Source organism: Megalopta genalis, chromosome 9, assembly GCF_051020955.1.
Source record: "Megalopta genalis isolate 19385.01 chromosome 9, iyMegGena1_principal, whole genome shotgun sequence".
NCBI lineage: Eukaryota > Metazoa > Arthropoda > Insecta > Hymenoptera > Halictidae > Megalopta > Megalopta genalis.
The window spans coordinates 18,627,083-18,642,814 of record NC_135021.1 but is presented as its reverse complement, the minus strand read 5'-3'; the positions used below and the strand labels follow the sequence as shown (position 1 = coordinate 18,642,814).

Genomic DNA, 15,732 nt, shown 5'->3' with positions numbered 1-15,732 from the left:
ATCCTGTGCTTAATAGAAAACGTGGTCGTCGAGTTTAGTAAAAATTATTTTTATTTCGAAACGGTATTAAATAATAACGTTAATTATAAGGGCTGCCAAATCAATACTTGTGGCTTGCAATCGTCTTTTAGCAGCAATAACGTTGCACGAGTATTACACGCGGTTATGCCATTTCTGTTTTTCCCCCGTTTAAAAATGGACATAAACATATTTTTTTGTTACCGTTAAATACATTATTACACTGACCTGTTATACAACTATTACATACGTACACCCGAGTGTATGCATAATGTGTATGCGTCTAGCGTGATAATTTCAGTTATAATCAATGATCATTATTCGACCTACATCGTTCTACAATTGACAACAAATATTTAATCTATAATTTGACATTAACTACCTATGCAAGGCATCGATGACGATATTATTTTTACTTCGTTACGCTTGTTTACTTTTTTCCTTCTAAACTATATAAGCTAGGGGCCCCTAATGTTATTAGGACAGTGAGTTAATGATTACATCGATTGTGTGAGGATTCCAGGATCATAACACGTTTAGCTTGTCATGAACTTATTTTAAGCATACGCCGTGCGGTTTCCCCCGTCGAACTTCGATAAATATACAAAATACATATAAAATTGTAAATAGCCGCGATAAAGAGAGAGAGAGAGAGAGAAAACTTACAGAAAAATGTAACAATGTAAGGATACAAAATACGTCCATCGTTGTTTTTACATACATAATACGATCTATCTCCCGTCGACATAGACTCTCCTGTGTGACTCATTCGCTATTTTCCCTTTAGGTTGCATTTTGAAATCGCTTCGCTTTCGCTACGTCCGAACATTACCTATATAAATATTGTTGTAAGCGTGCACAAGTTATAGGGGCCCTCGCTAAATCGGTGGTCCGACGACGTTAACGAATTCTCTATTGTTCGATTTCAGAGACTGAACGAAATTTTACACATCGGGTGGTCTCGCAGTTCCGTTCGCACAATAAAACGATCGTATTTTATAAACCAGAATGACCGGAATGAACGACGAGAATTAATTTGCAACTGTTGTGTTCGATTCAACCTTGCGCTGACCGGACATCCGGCCACCACGAACTTCGAATCCGATCGAGGAAGTAAGCTCATTATCGGCCATGACCTAATTCCTGCTAACAAGAAAACGTGCCAAAGTAATATTCGCCGATTGTTATGCAACTTCGGTAGAAAGCAATTCTTGCAGTACTCGTTTGCTGGTTACCATTTATTTGATAGTCCTTTATACTATATATGTATAATATAATGTAATATTATATATATATTATATATAGTATATACTATAATATACTATATATATATACTATATTATTATAATATACTATAATATTATATAATAGTCCTTTATACAATAAACTCTAAGGCTTACAGCTGACATGTACATCGGTGTATCTTGGAAACTACTGGAGATAGAATAATAGAGAAATAAACTTTCATTTATTTTAACACGTTAAGCACCGAATAAGAAACTCCAAAAATTCTCACAATGTCAAAGTCATTTAGCTTAATGAAACCGAAAGTTAAAATATGCCATAGAAAATATTCATTTAATTCTTTTGTATACTAAAAATCCTAGCAACACTCAGACCATACAATATGTTGCAATAACAATGAATTTCAAAATCTAGTTAAACATTAGCGTCGTAGTGTTAATAATGTATTTAACATCAACTAATTATCTCATACGGTTTTATAGATTTGTTAATCAATTTGTCAACAGCCTTAGTAATTGCAATTGTAAACCGACGAGTCATCCTCAGCTACGGGTAAAATGTTTAAAACAGTATTTTCTTACTCGTTCTCCGATTCAATGTTTTTCTAACATATTTACAAGTGAAAAATACAAGAATGATCAATGATACACGATGACGATAGACTCTTTAACTTTAGGAGGCTTTGTAAGAAATTACTTTCTAGCAAAATTGCATAAAAATCGATGGATATCATTCCGGCGCATTCGAATCGCACGATTTTCAAAACCATCAACATCGATCAAAAATCACTTCGCCAGCCTCGCTATCACCCTTGCAAAATTGCTAATCGGAAACAACATTTATAAAAGGCGCAAACCTATACACGCCGAGAGAGACTTCACAAGAAAACCTCTAATCGTAAAGACATTGCGAAAAAGGCCGGAACAGAAGTCACGCGCTACACGAGCAATGTTTTTTTTTACACGCGAACCGTTAAAAAGGTGAGTCGCTTTTGTCAAACATGTTTATTCGAATCACGCACTGTCCCTTTTTTTACTAGGCTTATCATTCGTATGATACAGCCAATGGCGTATCGTCGCGATCCTTATAGTGAAACTCATTCAAAACCTCCGATAAACGGGACGTTACATCTTGTATTGGATTATATACATATGTATCTTACAAAGCACCATGGAACTATTTCTATACAATACATATAGGGTGTCTAACTTATTCATGATACAAAGCTATATATAACAGTCAATCAGGACGTACAACTCTTGTGGTTTACGGTTTTCTTCGATTGTTTGTTTAGGTACCGATATCTACATGTACAAATCTACATACAAGGTGTTTCCACCAGCTTATCACTTGAAATATTTTCGTTATCATATCATTCAAATGTTTCACAGCAGTTACACAGTTTTATTCCGCTTTTTGCCGACTACATTTTAGTTTTTTTTATAAACATATTAATTTCTTTTTCTTAGATAAATTCAACGATCTACAATTTATAGTTCTTTACAAGTATCGCAAATGTGCTAAATAATGATGTTTGTAAATTCAAAGGACATGCTTTATCCTACGCATCGTACAGTTCAAAAGTATTGTATGATTCAGATAATAAATATGTAACCCGTTGCTTTATTTTGACTAATAAACGATTTTTCAATGTATGTGATCTGTTTTTTTGTTTATGCAGTATTTCCTATCGAGTATGGGATCTTGCTTGAAACGTCTCTTGCTGTTTGTCTATGAAGATCTCGCAAAATACATATGGACGGTAAATGTTTATCAAGAAATCTTTTGACATACTAACATTTTGTTCATACTACATTTTCAAAGTATGTGTAACAACTAAATATCATTTCAAGCTTCTCTTCGTTGTTATATCTTGTTCGGATAATGATTTCATGACTCGTATTTGATTTAAATTTCACATGGAAACAAACTAAAAATCTGCAACGGGTGACGGATGAACGGATGCAAAGATAATTGAATGTTAAACAATTTCCTAAACAGAAATTCAAATGCCATTTTCCTTCATCACCTTCAGTTATTGTGTAGTTCAATGTTGAAGAAAGTCAAATTTTCAACTTTGAGAATTATTTCTACTATACTCTGTTTTAGTGTAGATTGTAACGCTTAGTAAATCATTGAATTTGCCTACAAAGAGACTATTCCAACTAATCCGATCTCAGTAATCTAAAAAAAAGAAAAAAATGAAATATTAACAATTATGAGCTTCCTAATCAATTTTTTAATAGAGTTATTATTTTTTTATTCTAAACAGTCAAGTTATTTCGAAAATTTCTTTTGCAATTTTATTTTTAATGAAATTGTTAAGTTCCTTTGGGTATAAGTTATTAAAAACCTATTAATAAACTTCCAATAGCTTTAATTAAATAAAGTCCCTAATACTACAACCGCTGTAGCCCCATGAAATTTTTGTAAAAAGTAATTGTAAGGAATTCTGATAGTACTGAAAAATATTTCAAGTAATAAAGTTAGATGATACGTTCTGTATACATATATATATACGTACATAGAATGTTCAGTATAAATAGAATTACGCTGTTCGTTGTACAGATAAATACTAGTAAATGTTAATACATGAACAATCAACCAAAACGACAGCCAAGCGTTGTAAGTGTAGCGCGACACTGAACACCCTATATATTTTGTCTAGTGTATCACTTATACAACAACAAGCGAACGGTTACTTAAATAGACAGTTTGATTTAAACAAACTAAAACGTTTCGACAGGATCAACAACGGATCATTGTTGTACATATTTCTTTTTTTTCTCGATAATATAATACATATATCTATTTCACAAATTTCCGTCCGCCATTACATTGATCCCAGAAACTAATTTGTAATTTTCTACCACTTACGTACAAACTTATTATAGTCACAGCAATGTGTTTAAATTAGGAACGCAAGTGGATCATTCAAAACAACAAAATATTTCTTTGTCGTAACAAAATTTAAAAAATTCTTATGATACAGTAATAAAGAAAGTCGACTTAAGAAAATAAAAAATACGGGCAATTTGAGAAAACGCTTGCTTGGTGCACTCACAACCATAGGATCAAATTCCCTTTTTTTTTAATTTTTCATTAAACAAACACAAAGTTTTTGTAATATGTAAATACATTTTACGTAAAATGGTTTACAGATAGAAGTAAATAAAACTATACAAAAATATCATTTTCTATAAATATTATAGAAAATGAATAATAATCAGTTTCAAATTCTTTTATTGCAAAAAAAAAAGGAATTTGATTTTGGTTATCACGAACAACAAGCAAAGAAATAGGGAACATTGCTATATTAATCACGTTTTATTTACACTTCTCGTTATTAGATTGAAAACTGGTTTTTTTTATGTTTCCCATCAATCGATCATACGATAACTTTACATAATCCAACATAGTGTATAAATAACAAAAATCTAGTTTCGCGAAATTAGTAAAAATTATAAGTTATTTTTCTGTGAAACTTAAAGATGAGACCGTGTGTATATATATATATATATGTATATGTATAAATATATTAGGCAATAAAAAAGGAATCAATTGTTTTTGGAAAAATATGATTTGTTTTTATGTATTTCGCTCGTCACATATTTGTGAAATAATAGTGAGTTGCTGAAAAGTTCGTGTTTATTGATACTGTAATCGGTGATAAAAGCTACAAAGACAAAAACTAGGGAACATAACAAAAAATAAGCTATACTCCGCTATTAAATAGCGACGACATACTAAAAAAAGAGATTTATGTAGACGAATAATTTATTTTACACACTCACAGATTTGAGCACCTGTATGTTAAATTAAAAATAACTTTGTTTTCTCTTTCTCCACATTACAATTGTACATTTCTGCGATTGTTGTTTTGCTTTGTTTATTTTTTTTTCTTACATTTTTTTCAACTCGTTTCGATATTTCGGTCATTTAACAACATAAAATTGTCACCAATACTAAATTATTCACAATTGTAACAGCGATGTAGTCCATCAGTCTTTCTCTCATTTCAATATCTGTCATGGTTCATTTCTTTATGTCCATTATAATGTATGCGCATGCTTGTGTCTGTGGAGGTTCAACGCACTCTTGAACGGTGCAATATTAAAAAAGCCAAATATTCGTTTATTTTCTATCGCGTATCACGTTTACATCATACACGAATAAAATTACAATTAAGTAGTAAGAGGAAGGGAGCATGTTGGTCCTCTTTTGATATTTGCTGTTATATATATACACTTTTTGTTTATACTCTAAACAGTTGTTAAGTTCTCATGAATGACAAGTAAGTCTGTGAATGACATATAGAAGACTATAAGTTCATAGTAAAGAATATCTACATTGAATGGAAGTATCGTTCTGCTTTCTTAATTTACATTATTGTTTAATAAATGGACGTTTTTAATTATTAACATTTGGTTTAGAATCGTGTATTTTGTAAATGACGCGTTTCCATTATTTATCATTGAAACGTATTAACTTGAATTTCAATATAAAGGCACCGTCCACAGACACCGATGATAAAACACGTTTTCATCTAGCTTTCAGTGAGTGCACTCACTTATTCAATAATTTCTTCTAATCTTGCTTTAATCAATGACTTATGTAAAAGTGAACGTGGATCATTACTTGACGTTGCTATTACCGGAGTAAATTCTTCTAACAATCTGCCGCATATAATCAAGCAATATCAGTGTATAGCATCCTACGTTTTTGTCCCCTTTATGTTCCATAACAGTTATTTTATTTTGATATAAATTATAAACATTTCTTACTACTTGCACACATGCAGTTATTGCATCGAACGTTCATTTTTAAATAAAATTCATCAGATAAATAGGGAGATGTGAAATTAAATATACATATAAAGAATGAAGATGCTTTTACATTTTTCTTCCCTAAAAAATCTTCTTTTTTTTTCTAAGCGAAACATTTTTTGCACAGCAAAATATGCTTTTTTTTATAATTCTGTCAACAGTATCAAATAGTCTTCACCACTCATTCAATCTAGTACAGTAATGGTGATTATGATCTCGAGTTCGAGGTATACTTAGAAGTAACGATACAGTGAGGTAGTAACCTAGCAGGAAAAAAAGATACCTCGCCCAATGCTGTGGAAAGAAGGCCTCTTTTTAAATAAATTCTCTTCTTATACCAGTTTTAGAAGTAGACTTTTCAGATACTGAGCGCCGACCTTGAGATCCGAAGATCTTAGCTGTACAGAACCGGTGAAAGAAGCTCTTTGTTTAGACCTGCTAAGTTTACTACCTCACTATATCGTCAGCTCTTAGTATAGGTATAAAGTCGTCTGCGCATATACCTGCTATTATTGCTCCAAAACTACAGCACTGATAAACGGATCCAAAATGTTGATCATTGTGTACAACTTTTCTTCATCACAGGGTATAGTAAATTTAAGTATACCACCCTAAAATAAATTTCATGTATTCACTGTACCTCTTGAAGTCGTTCAGATTTAATTCAAATTCAAATCGAAGAAATCGAAGAAATCGAATCGTTTCAGAATTATCCATGATATGCGATATCTTCCGTGTTTCTTGCAAAAATTATTTTGATGTTCGATTTTTCTTTCCATTAGATATTAGCACGATAATAATTTACTTACGTTGCTACTTAACGTCTAATCATCTCGGTGAGCATCTGAACAAGATGGCGCATGAGGTGACTGCCAACATCGTATACCTCAGGCCACTGATTGAGCACGAACACTATGCCCAATACAACAATCGTTGTCGTTATTATGCGCACCCTGGACATGAAACAATGAGGCTTATTACAGCTGCAACAGAGATGTGAAAACAAAATAAAACAATGAATGAGCAAACATAAGAGTCGAAATGGCATTGTTACGTGACAAAGAATTATGAATCTATGAATAACATGAAAATGATAAAACACCAGCAACGATGATGCGACATGAGTACGTAAAAGATATTAATTATAATTATGAATTCTTAACTTTTATTTAATAATTGTCGTCTCTATTGTTACATTTTATGATCCCGTGATTTAACGATGCGCAATGTCGCGCATTTTAATATATCTTAAATTAACTGGAAAAGAAAAAGATTATTTTATAATAAGAAATAACTATACCTGGTCCTTAGAAAAGGCGTCATTATACCAGCACATGTTGCAACAACAAGTAGTATAACTTGCAACACTGTTAATACTATGTTTATGAGTTTTACATCTAATGCCCTCGCATTGCTATTATCTAAACCTTCAAGAGTGACATACTGTTGGTGTTGTGCCTGTTGATGTTCCATTCTACAAATTTTTGTTTGACAACTCTCCAACATTTCATGTATGTCTCTTAAACGGTCTTCACTTTGGTATTGCACTTTCTCTTCCGTATCCGTAATGGTTTGCTTCAAATTTTCTACTTCATTTTGATGCAACTCCGTTAGATCGTTAATTTGCTCTTCTAGACGCTCGCTTCGGAAACGTTCCTCTTGCAATGCATGGGAAAGAAATGTCACCTCTTGTTGTAAAGTCTAGAATTATTTAATAACGAATATCAATGGTGATATATTAAAATGAATTATGAATCGTTTAACCCACGTGTACTTCTAAAGTGAAAATTCGCCAATTATCTATTTCTAGGTAATACAAAATGTTGTTTTCTTTATAATTCCGTGGTAATCTGATGTATTTATTGAAAATATGAAATCATAATTATTTCTGAAAGCCAAACAAACCTTTAAACCTTCCAATTTTTCCCTCATTCTGTCCAAATTTTCTCTGTACTCTTGTAGCTCCAGGAATATAGATTTAAGACTAAGTCCAGCATTGTTACTGTCGCACGTGTGTGCTTGTCCTCTACTTCCAGGTCCACTTTCACTTGTAACACTAGAACACTCTGAACCTTCTTCTGATGGAAATTTCATTGCTGCTGCGCTATGAGTTGATCCCAAACTACATCCACCAGGAAGCGTAGCAGAGCCATGGTGTGCTTTATCATCTTCAACACTAGCGTTATCTCCATTACCTGCACGCGGTGTATCGTTTACATAAAAAGTCGAGCCATCTGCAGAGACACAGACGTCGCATGTTAGAATGTTATCCAATACTAAATTATTCGCCTTTGTTAACAACTACCGTGTTTAGTTTAATTCTTCGCAATGAAATGTTTTCTTGTTGTCCTATAGAATTGAATAACCTTATAAAGTTATTAGTATCGAAACTATTTAAAATTTGGGTAGAGTTTTTTTTTCTTGTATGTATGTAAATGAGTTCCAAACTCTGATGTTACAAAATAATTTTCCTTGTGTTGTCTCGATTTTTCAAATTACATTCTGAACATGTATTCTGTAGGTGTATTGGATAACTAACATTTTTAGAAAAGCAAAATTTTTAATTTGTGGAAGCCACTAAATATAAAGCAAAATTAGTGAATAACACAAAATCATAATAAAAGGTAATCAAAATATTGTGTTTGTAATATGTAAATTTAATAATCAGGTATAAAAATTGTTCTGTAGATTAAGTATATATGTATACATATATATGTGTGTGTAACTATCTCATTAATTGTTTAGAATAGAAAATTGGTGAGAATATTAAATATGTAATATAAACTAATACAGGTATTGTACATATAATATGGAATAGCATATTTACAATTTATGTAAGGGAAAGGAACATAATAGAATGCAGAGGTACATAGAAGTGAATAGAATAATTGAGCCAAAATGTTACTTACTACTCTCAACTGCCGTGGCAGCGCAAGGAAATTGAATAATATATATATCCATCAATTATCAATAAAAAATTAATTAAGATAAGACTGACATATATTACATTCACAGTGTATATACATATTATATGTACCATATACTTATGATAAATATACATATAATATATTAGTGAACCATTTTCTTTCACAAAGGTACATGATAAATAAATAGAAATGTGCGCATTATTGCTTGTAAAATTGAGATTTGTTAGCATAAAGCACTTGTGCTAATAACAGTGCGGTTGAAAACACAGAAAAGAAATGTATTTAATCAATACATTTGTTAATAAACCGTATTTGTAAGTTAAACAACAGAATAAGAATTTTAATGTATGCAAGTAATACTATTTCAAAGTATAAACAGTTACTTACGTGATAATGTGTTTATGTTGTCGGCACTGCCAAATTTATTTTTTATTAAATGTGCAAATTCCCGTGGCTTTGACATAACAGTCCTAAAACAATCAAATGGAAATGAAATAGTAAGAAATGTCACAAGAGAAAAGGTTAATTCTTTCTCAAAGATTACATGTTTCATATATCATGTTTCAATATCAGTCTACTGACAATTCTGGATACATAGTACTAATATAAAACTATATTAGACGTGAGTACAACACAGCTATTGTAGGTACACTGTCTATCTTCGCTGTAAGTTGCTAATTTTTATGAGCAAATTTGCAATAGCGCACGCGATATGAAGGAATACTCAAGTGATATTAATAAAAATCTATTTTCACATCAACACTCACCCTGAAAAACCAGTGATTCCATCCCTAATATTGCCACCCACGTTTCTGGAAGTGATTCTTAAATTAGATGAAGAAATGATTTTCTATATTTATCAGAATAAAAGTAAAATAAAATAAGAAGAATCCGGGAAAAGCATTTGCACCCAACCAAATAGTTTTAATATAAAATATGGTGGAAATCTTTTATTTTATTTAATAGTACGCATGTATATATATACGTATTATATCTTTCATATTTTAAAGATAAAAATGTCATGAATTAAGTGATTGCTGGAAGCAGCCTAATTAATAATCTGCGGGATATCATTTCTAGTATTCAAATTAACAACTATATCTAAAATAGCTAAATCAACTTGTAAAAGCTGTCAAGAATACATACATTTCACTATATGATACTACTACAATTCATATTTTACATGCAGAAAGAAAAATTATTTTACTTACTTAAGCCCTTGGCCCATATCACGAAGTACTTCCCTAGGTTGTCTATGACTTGCAGGTGCTCCATTTAATTCATAATTTTTTAACTTCTTTGTGTAACTGTCCAATTTCTTCTGAAGTTGAGAAATACTGTGCGCTGATTTTTGATTCTTTTTTTCAAATACTGCCTTAATTCGAGTAAGCTGTTGCTTATCGGCATTAGCAGCTAATTTTAAATATTCATTTACATTTTCTGCAAACAAATATATATCATTAAATTTTTTGTACCTTTCAGAGTTACATCTGTAATAATACATAAGCCATGTGTATCATAATTTAAGTTGAACAAATGCAGTAGTTGGTAATAAAAATCAATATTACATAATTACTAATTATTGAAAAATTACCATCACGTGTAGTTTGTTCTATTCTTATCAGTTCTCGTGTTTTAGCAATTTTGCTTTGGATATGCTCAATAGCTTGAGAAACACGAGCAGAATTTGAATCAACATCATCAGTTATTAGTTCGGAGGATCCATTCGACAGGAACGATTGAGTTGCATGATACTGTTCCTATAAATTAAATGAAATTTATATTAAAATACTTATTCTTAGCTTGCGCATAACACTTGTAAACAGTGATCACCATAAAGAATCAATTAGGAGGAATTTGTTTCACTTATACAATAATAAATAATGCCTAGTTCATGACTGTACTTCGAAGATTGAATTCTTCAGCTTCAAGACCACTTAGAACATTATGCAAATAGCTATTTCATTTCTTAACCTATAACCCTGATTATACAGTTGTGGTTGATGACCTTGCATTACAGTGTAATTGTCATAGCGTACAAAACATCATCACGTTACATAAGCAGCTTTATAGAAAGATACATCTACTACTGCAATATCTGTTAGCAAGATTAATATTGTGAATTTTATATTTTTAAACATATAATGAGAAGATATCAATATTGTAAAAATATCTTTGTTATTAAAATTATATTGAATTTATCACAAAACATCTGATCTTGATATGTATATTATTTCAAGACGAAATTACAAGGGAAACCAAAGACAAGGACCAAAATTATTTTACAATATGAATTACATACTCCTTCATCATCAGTTGGTGGGTGAATATTTGGCACAAACTCATCTGGTTCGGCAGTGATTAAACTGGTAGTTGCTTCATCCATAGCATCTCCTATTCGAATCACGGTTCCTGGTGATTTTTGCCTACTACCTTTCATAGTGATACTACCTCCACCACCACTACTTCCACTGCCTGTACTACCCTCCCCTGTTTGGGAGCTGTAAGTGATATTTAGTTTTATACCATTATCTTTTTACATATTTCTCTTACTTTTAAATAAAAGTGTGTAGACATATAGTATACTACTGGAAATAGTATTTCCACATAAATATTATTTAAAAAAATACTGTTAATCTTAATCTATGTTCTAAATATGAATATTTGTACGACATATCTAAAAATAATGAAATCTTACAGTGAAGCATTACGTGCTTTTGGCGGATGATCCAAAATAGCTGATAATTGTTGCGGCGAAGTTAACGTACTTCCTCTGTTCGGTGATGTACTGCGAGAGCTATTCTTACTTGATGTAGTTACCATCAAACTAGCCATTCCTTTATTCTGAAAAAGTTTTCATTTGCAAAATGACAACATTTAAACTACCTTTATGTGGGACCCATTTTATTCTATAGCTTAGAATCTTTGGAATCTGCAAGTTCTCTCCCACTTATTATGAAATACAACATATAATAGAAAAATAAATTTTAATACGGCAGTATTCGGAGCATCATATCGGTTCACCTCCATGGCTAACACTTGGTTTAGTGCAATGAGTTCTCTATCATATCTTATCATATTTCTAAAGGCATACTTTTATCAATTGTTATCAATATTAGCCTCCACATTCTTTTGTGCTTAGCATAATTAAATGTATAAAAACTCTATCCATGATATTAGTTATTAAGTTTTTTGATTGCTCATATCATTAATTTAATAATTTGGAATTGTGTTGTATTCAAGAGATGTACAAACATATACAATGTACGTGGTTAACAAATAAATAGTACTTTTGTAGTTACAGAACAAGTAGAGCCATTCTGTTTGGTTTCATATATCTATTTTAAGCTACAATTTTCTCTAAGGGTGATATTATCTAATCTGAACCTTGTGTATATGTATGGATTACACTTCTTGTCTAAAAATAGTATATATGTAAAATATTCTGTTTAAAAGGTATTGTGAATGTATTGCTTTTATTAAAAATATTATTCAGTTTCAAATAAAAGTATTTATTAATAAATTAAAACAATTTTTCAAACGACAATGGTACAGCACAATAATCAACATAATATACGTTATACGCTATAATTCATTCCTATTAAATTTGGTAAAACTAATCTCAAGGAAATTTTGTTATCCTCAAGCAGGATAATAAAAATAAACGATTCCCTCAAGAAATCTCTTGTCCTATTAACACAGAGTCTGAGAAAGGATTCAAGACGTATCATTCATATTCTATCACCTTTAACCCGATCTTTTAACTGATGAATCATCCTGATTATTATAATTAGACCATCGACATTGCTTCTTAACTGTGACTAATACAATGAATGGACAAAATATGCGATGTAACAGAAATACGTAAAATTGCGATTCTTAAATATTTAAGATTAGAAACGGCAATAAACACGTGAAAATTTACAACGATCGAGATCCTAAAAATTATGAATGTGTACCGTTTATTTTAGCAATGCAGTAATTTTTTAAAATTACATTTCGTAAAACTGCGTTATACTTAATGCGATAACAGGTTCATTCAATTATACATTATTCGGTACAAAGTAATGCGGGTAAAAAAAAAATAAATGCAAATACAATGTATGCATAGAAATATCGTATTAAGAACTTTTAACCGAATGACACAAATTTCGATATATCGCTCTATTCTTATGTAAACCGTGTTATTTGCAACGAAAATAACAAAGAACGAAAAAATCTGATCTAAGTAAAAACCCGTTCCACCGACGAAGAAGAAAACATTAATCGGAGAATTTCAAATGCGGATGCATGCATATTGTATACATCGAACCATGAGCGACAATATTCAGTAACCTGCGATATTACGTTGCTATCGCAACATGTTTCCGTACATATGATATCGTTCGCAATTGTGCGGACTGCGAGGAGGTATTGTGAACCGATTGTCCCACCCCTCTCGCGATAATATCACGGGGAAGGGTATGGATGACGAATAAAAACAAACGATCTGTCAAAATCTCACGGTGCATCGGCACTCGATTTATGGGAAACATTCGTGACACTTTACCTTTGTTACCGTCGGATGCACGGAGCTCGTGGTTGAAGCATGTTTCATTTGGTGTTGGTGTCACAGAAATTCACAAAAAAAAAGAACGATCCTCTCACGTTATTCCGTTTCGTCCGACTTGCTCCTGGTCGATCAAAGGATCACCGTCGCTATCGTTTTTCACGGGCGTGTCATCGCTCACCATTCGACATCGTTACACTAACCACTGCAACGATAGCCACCGTACCGTACCGTGTCGTTCTCACGTACTTGATCGATGATAAACTCATTCAGAAACACAATAGAACCCGCACACGACGCGACACATTCGCCGAAACCGCTTCGTTACTTCACAACTGGACAGTGGAATACGCCAAACGAGGAGGCATGGAGCAACGAACGCGGAAGAGGGGGTAAACACAATCGATATTACCACTTGCACAGAGTGATATCTTTCGATTCCTAGGGATATTTTCTAGTAGTGGCCTGCGATTCGTCGGTACTCCACTGCCGTATCTGTGGATACGAAACCGGGCAAATTTGAAATATACTTGCGAACTTTTGCTATGCGATTACAGATACAACCGAAATATTATCGTCGAATGTACAGTCAATGTCGAGAAATTGGGAATGCAATCTAACGAAAATGAATTTCATTTTCTCGGTCAAATAATACAGTTGACAGAAAGGGTCGAAAAAAACGTTTTCACATCGCAAGCACCTGTGTTTAAATTGAAGCAAATTAAAGCTTCGATTAACCTAATCTCGCAAAATGTATTTCTTCGCGACTAAATGCGTTTAAACGTGGACGATATTAGGTGCTTATGACATTGGTTATTTAGTTGTAGTATTTATTACCATGTATATCCGTTTCTGTAAATTATTTGGTGACCTAAGCGATCTTCGAAGACGGTTTTATTCTCCTCTTCGTTATTATCTACATCTAAAATCTCGTCGAATCGATCATTATCAAGACGAAAGCGAGAGCGTGGTTCAACAAGTGCCCTTAAAAGCTTCCATCGCGTTTGTTCACTGTTCGTCACTCAACTTCCGTAGTTTCTCGAGGAGAGAATTGCCGAAAGAATTTCGGTACTGTGGGCTAACAGAGTCTAACAAGCTATAGGGCGTCTCAAAACGTTGGCCTCCCACGTTCGACGTGTCGTCGTGCTGGTTACCAACGATGGAAAACCCAACGCCCGCCAACTCGATACAGAACTTCAGTCCCTCCAACGTGGTCAGATTCAAATATATAAACTGATTCGTGCTCTGCAATTTCTCCGACAGCTTGATCTCCACTACATGTTGTTTCACGTCATTGATGACAGTCTGTGCCTCGAGCTTCCACTGTTCCTTGTCTAACACTTTATCTTCCTCTTCCTTCATTCTTTCGTTTTGGCAACGCTGACCAACGACTTTTCATCGATGCCTGTAATATCCTCGAGCAATTGGCAACGAACGTTAATGCCTGTCCACGTTACGCCGCGATCTCGTGCGTCTTTACGCGTTGTTGTTGGACGGCACGTGGACAGGCTAGATTCAGGGTCAAAGACCTAGATCAGGCGATTATACAATTATTCAACGTCGTACTTGTTTCCCAAGAGGCGCGCGATATCGTTGCGTGGCAGCCACTGGGTGATCCGTGCCGTGGTCAGTTTAGTCCTTGACACTGCGTGCGTTATAAATTGCGTTACACTCTCAATTTCACATACACACCTAGTGCACGTGCACCGAACGCATTTCGCGCACTGACCAGTACTGACTGCTGATTTATCAAGTTCTGCATGCGCAATATCTCGGCCAATCTCGGCTCTTGCGGCGCCATCTTCCCGTGTTTATTCGACTCGAATGTAGGGGGCGTTCGAATCACTGTTCTTTTTTTTTCTTTTTAAGTTGTCGGTACCACAGATTCCTGTCGTGTTAGCTTAATATAATAGTAATCACTGTTCTATTTTATATTTCTTGTTCGATTATAATTTTCCAGATAATTTAAATTCAAATCTTAACCTTAAATGGAACATTTAAAATACGTATCTTGACAGTACTAGGCTTGTAAAAAGCATATTTGTGAATTAATGGCTCTCGTAATACATTCAGTATGTTTACATCTTGTGTTACACATTTATTTTTTTTGCTTCGGTTAATAATAATCTAGCGCATATACGATATGATTTCTATGAGTTCTTCTTCG

The 15,732-nt window shown here is 33.0% G+C and overlaps 2 protein-coding genes across 9 annotated transcripts; both read right to left on the bottom strand.

Annotated features, from left to right (window-relative positions):
• Nucleotides 1–33: 33 nt before the first annotated feature.
• Nucleotides 34–13,707, bottom strand: Dmtn (transmembrane and coiled-coil domain 2 protein Dmtn). 8 transcript variants are annotated; one of them, XR_013034134.1, is made up of 12 exons: nucleotides 13,566–13,707; nucleotides 11,715–11,860; nucleotides 11,319–11,517; nucleotides 10,611–10,776; nucleotides 10,228–10,456; nucleotides 9,784–9,828; nucleotides 9,404–9,486; nucleotides 7,995–8,323; nucleotides 7,390–7,790; nucleotides 6,899–7,072; nucleotides 6,593–6,700; nucleotides 34–3,447 (listed from the first exon to the last, which is right to left on the bottom strand). XR_013034134.1 is itself a non-coding variant. In XM_033478001.2 (11 exons), the coding sequence occupies exons 1-10, from the start codon at nucleotides 13,611–13,613 to the stop codon at nucleotides 6,907–6,909; spliced, it is 1,812 nt and encodes a 603-aa protein (XP_033333892.1). In that variant the 5' UTR covers nucleotides 13,614–13,707; the 3' UTR covers nucleotides 34–6,700; nucleotides 6,899–6,906. The 8 variants fall into 8 exon arrangements, 7 of the variants coding, with proteins under 7 accessions (XP_033333892.1, XP_076380737.1, XP_033333896.1 ...); XM_033478001.2 differs by having other exon boundaries at nucleotides 34–6,700; XM_076524622.1 differs by having other exon boundaries at nucleotides 34–6,700; nucleotides 6,899–7,042.
• On the bottom strand, nucleotides 13,566–15,347 carry LOC117224835 (GSK3-beta interaction protein). Its single transcript, XM_033478007.2, has one exon. The coding sequence runs from the start codon at nucleotides 14,925–14,927 to the stop codon at nucleotides 14,574–14,576; it is 354 nt and encodes a 117-aa protein (XP_033333898.1). The 5' UTR covers nucleotides 14,928–15,347; the 3' UTR covers nucleotides 13,566–14,573.
• Between the last annotated feature and the right edge of the window lie 385 nt (nucleotides 15,348–15,732).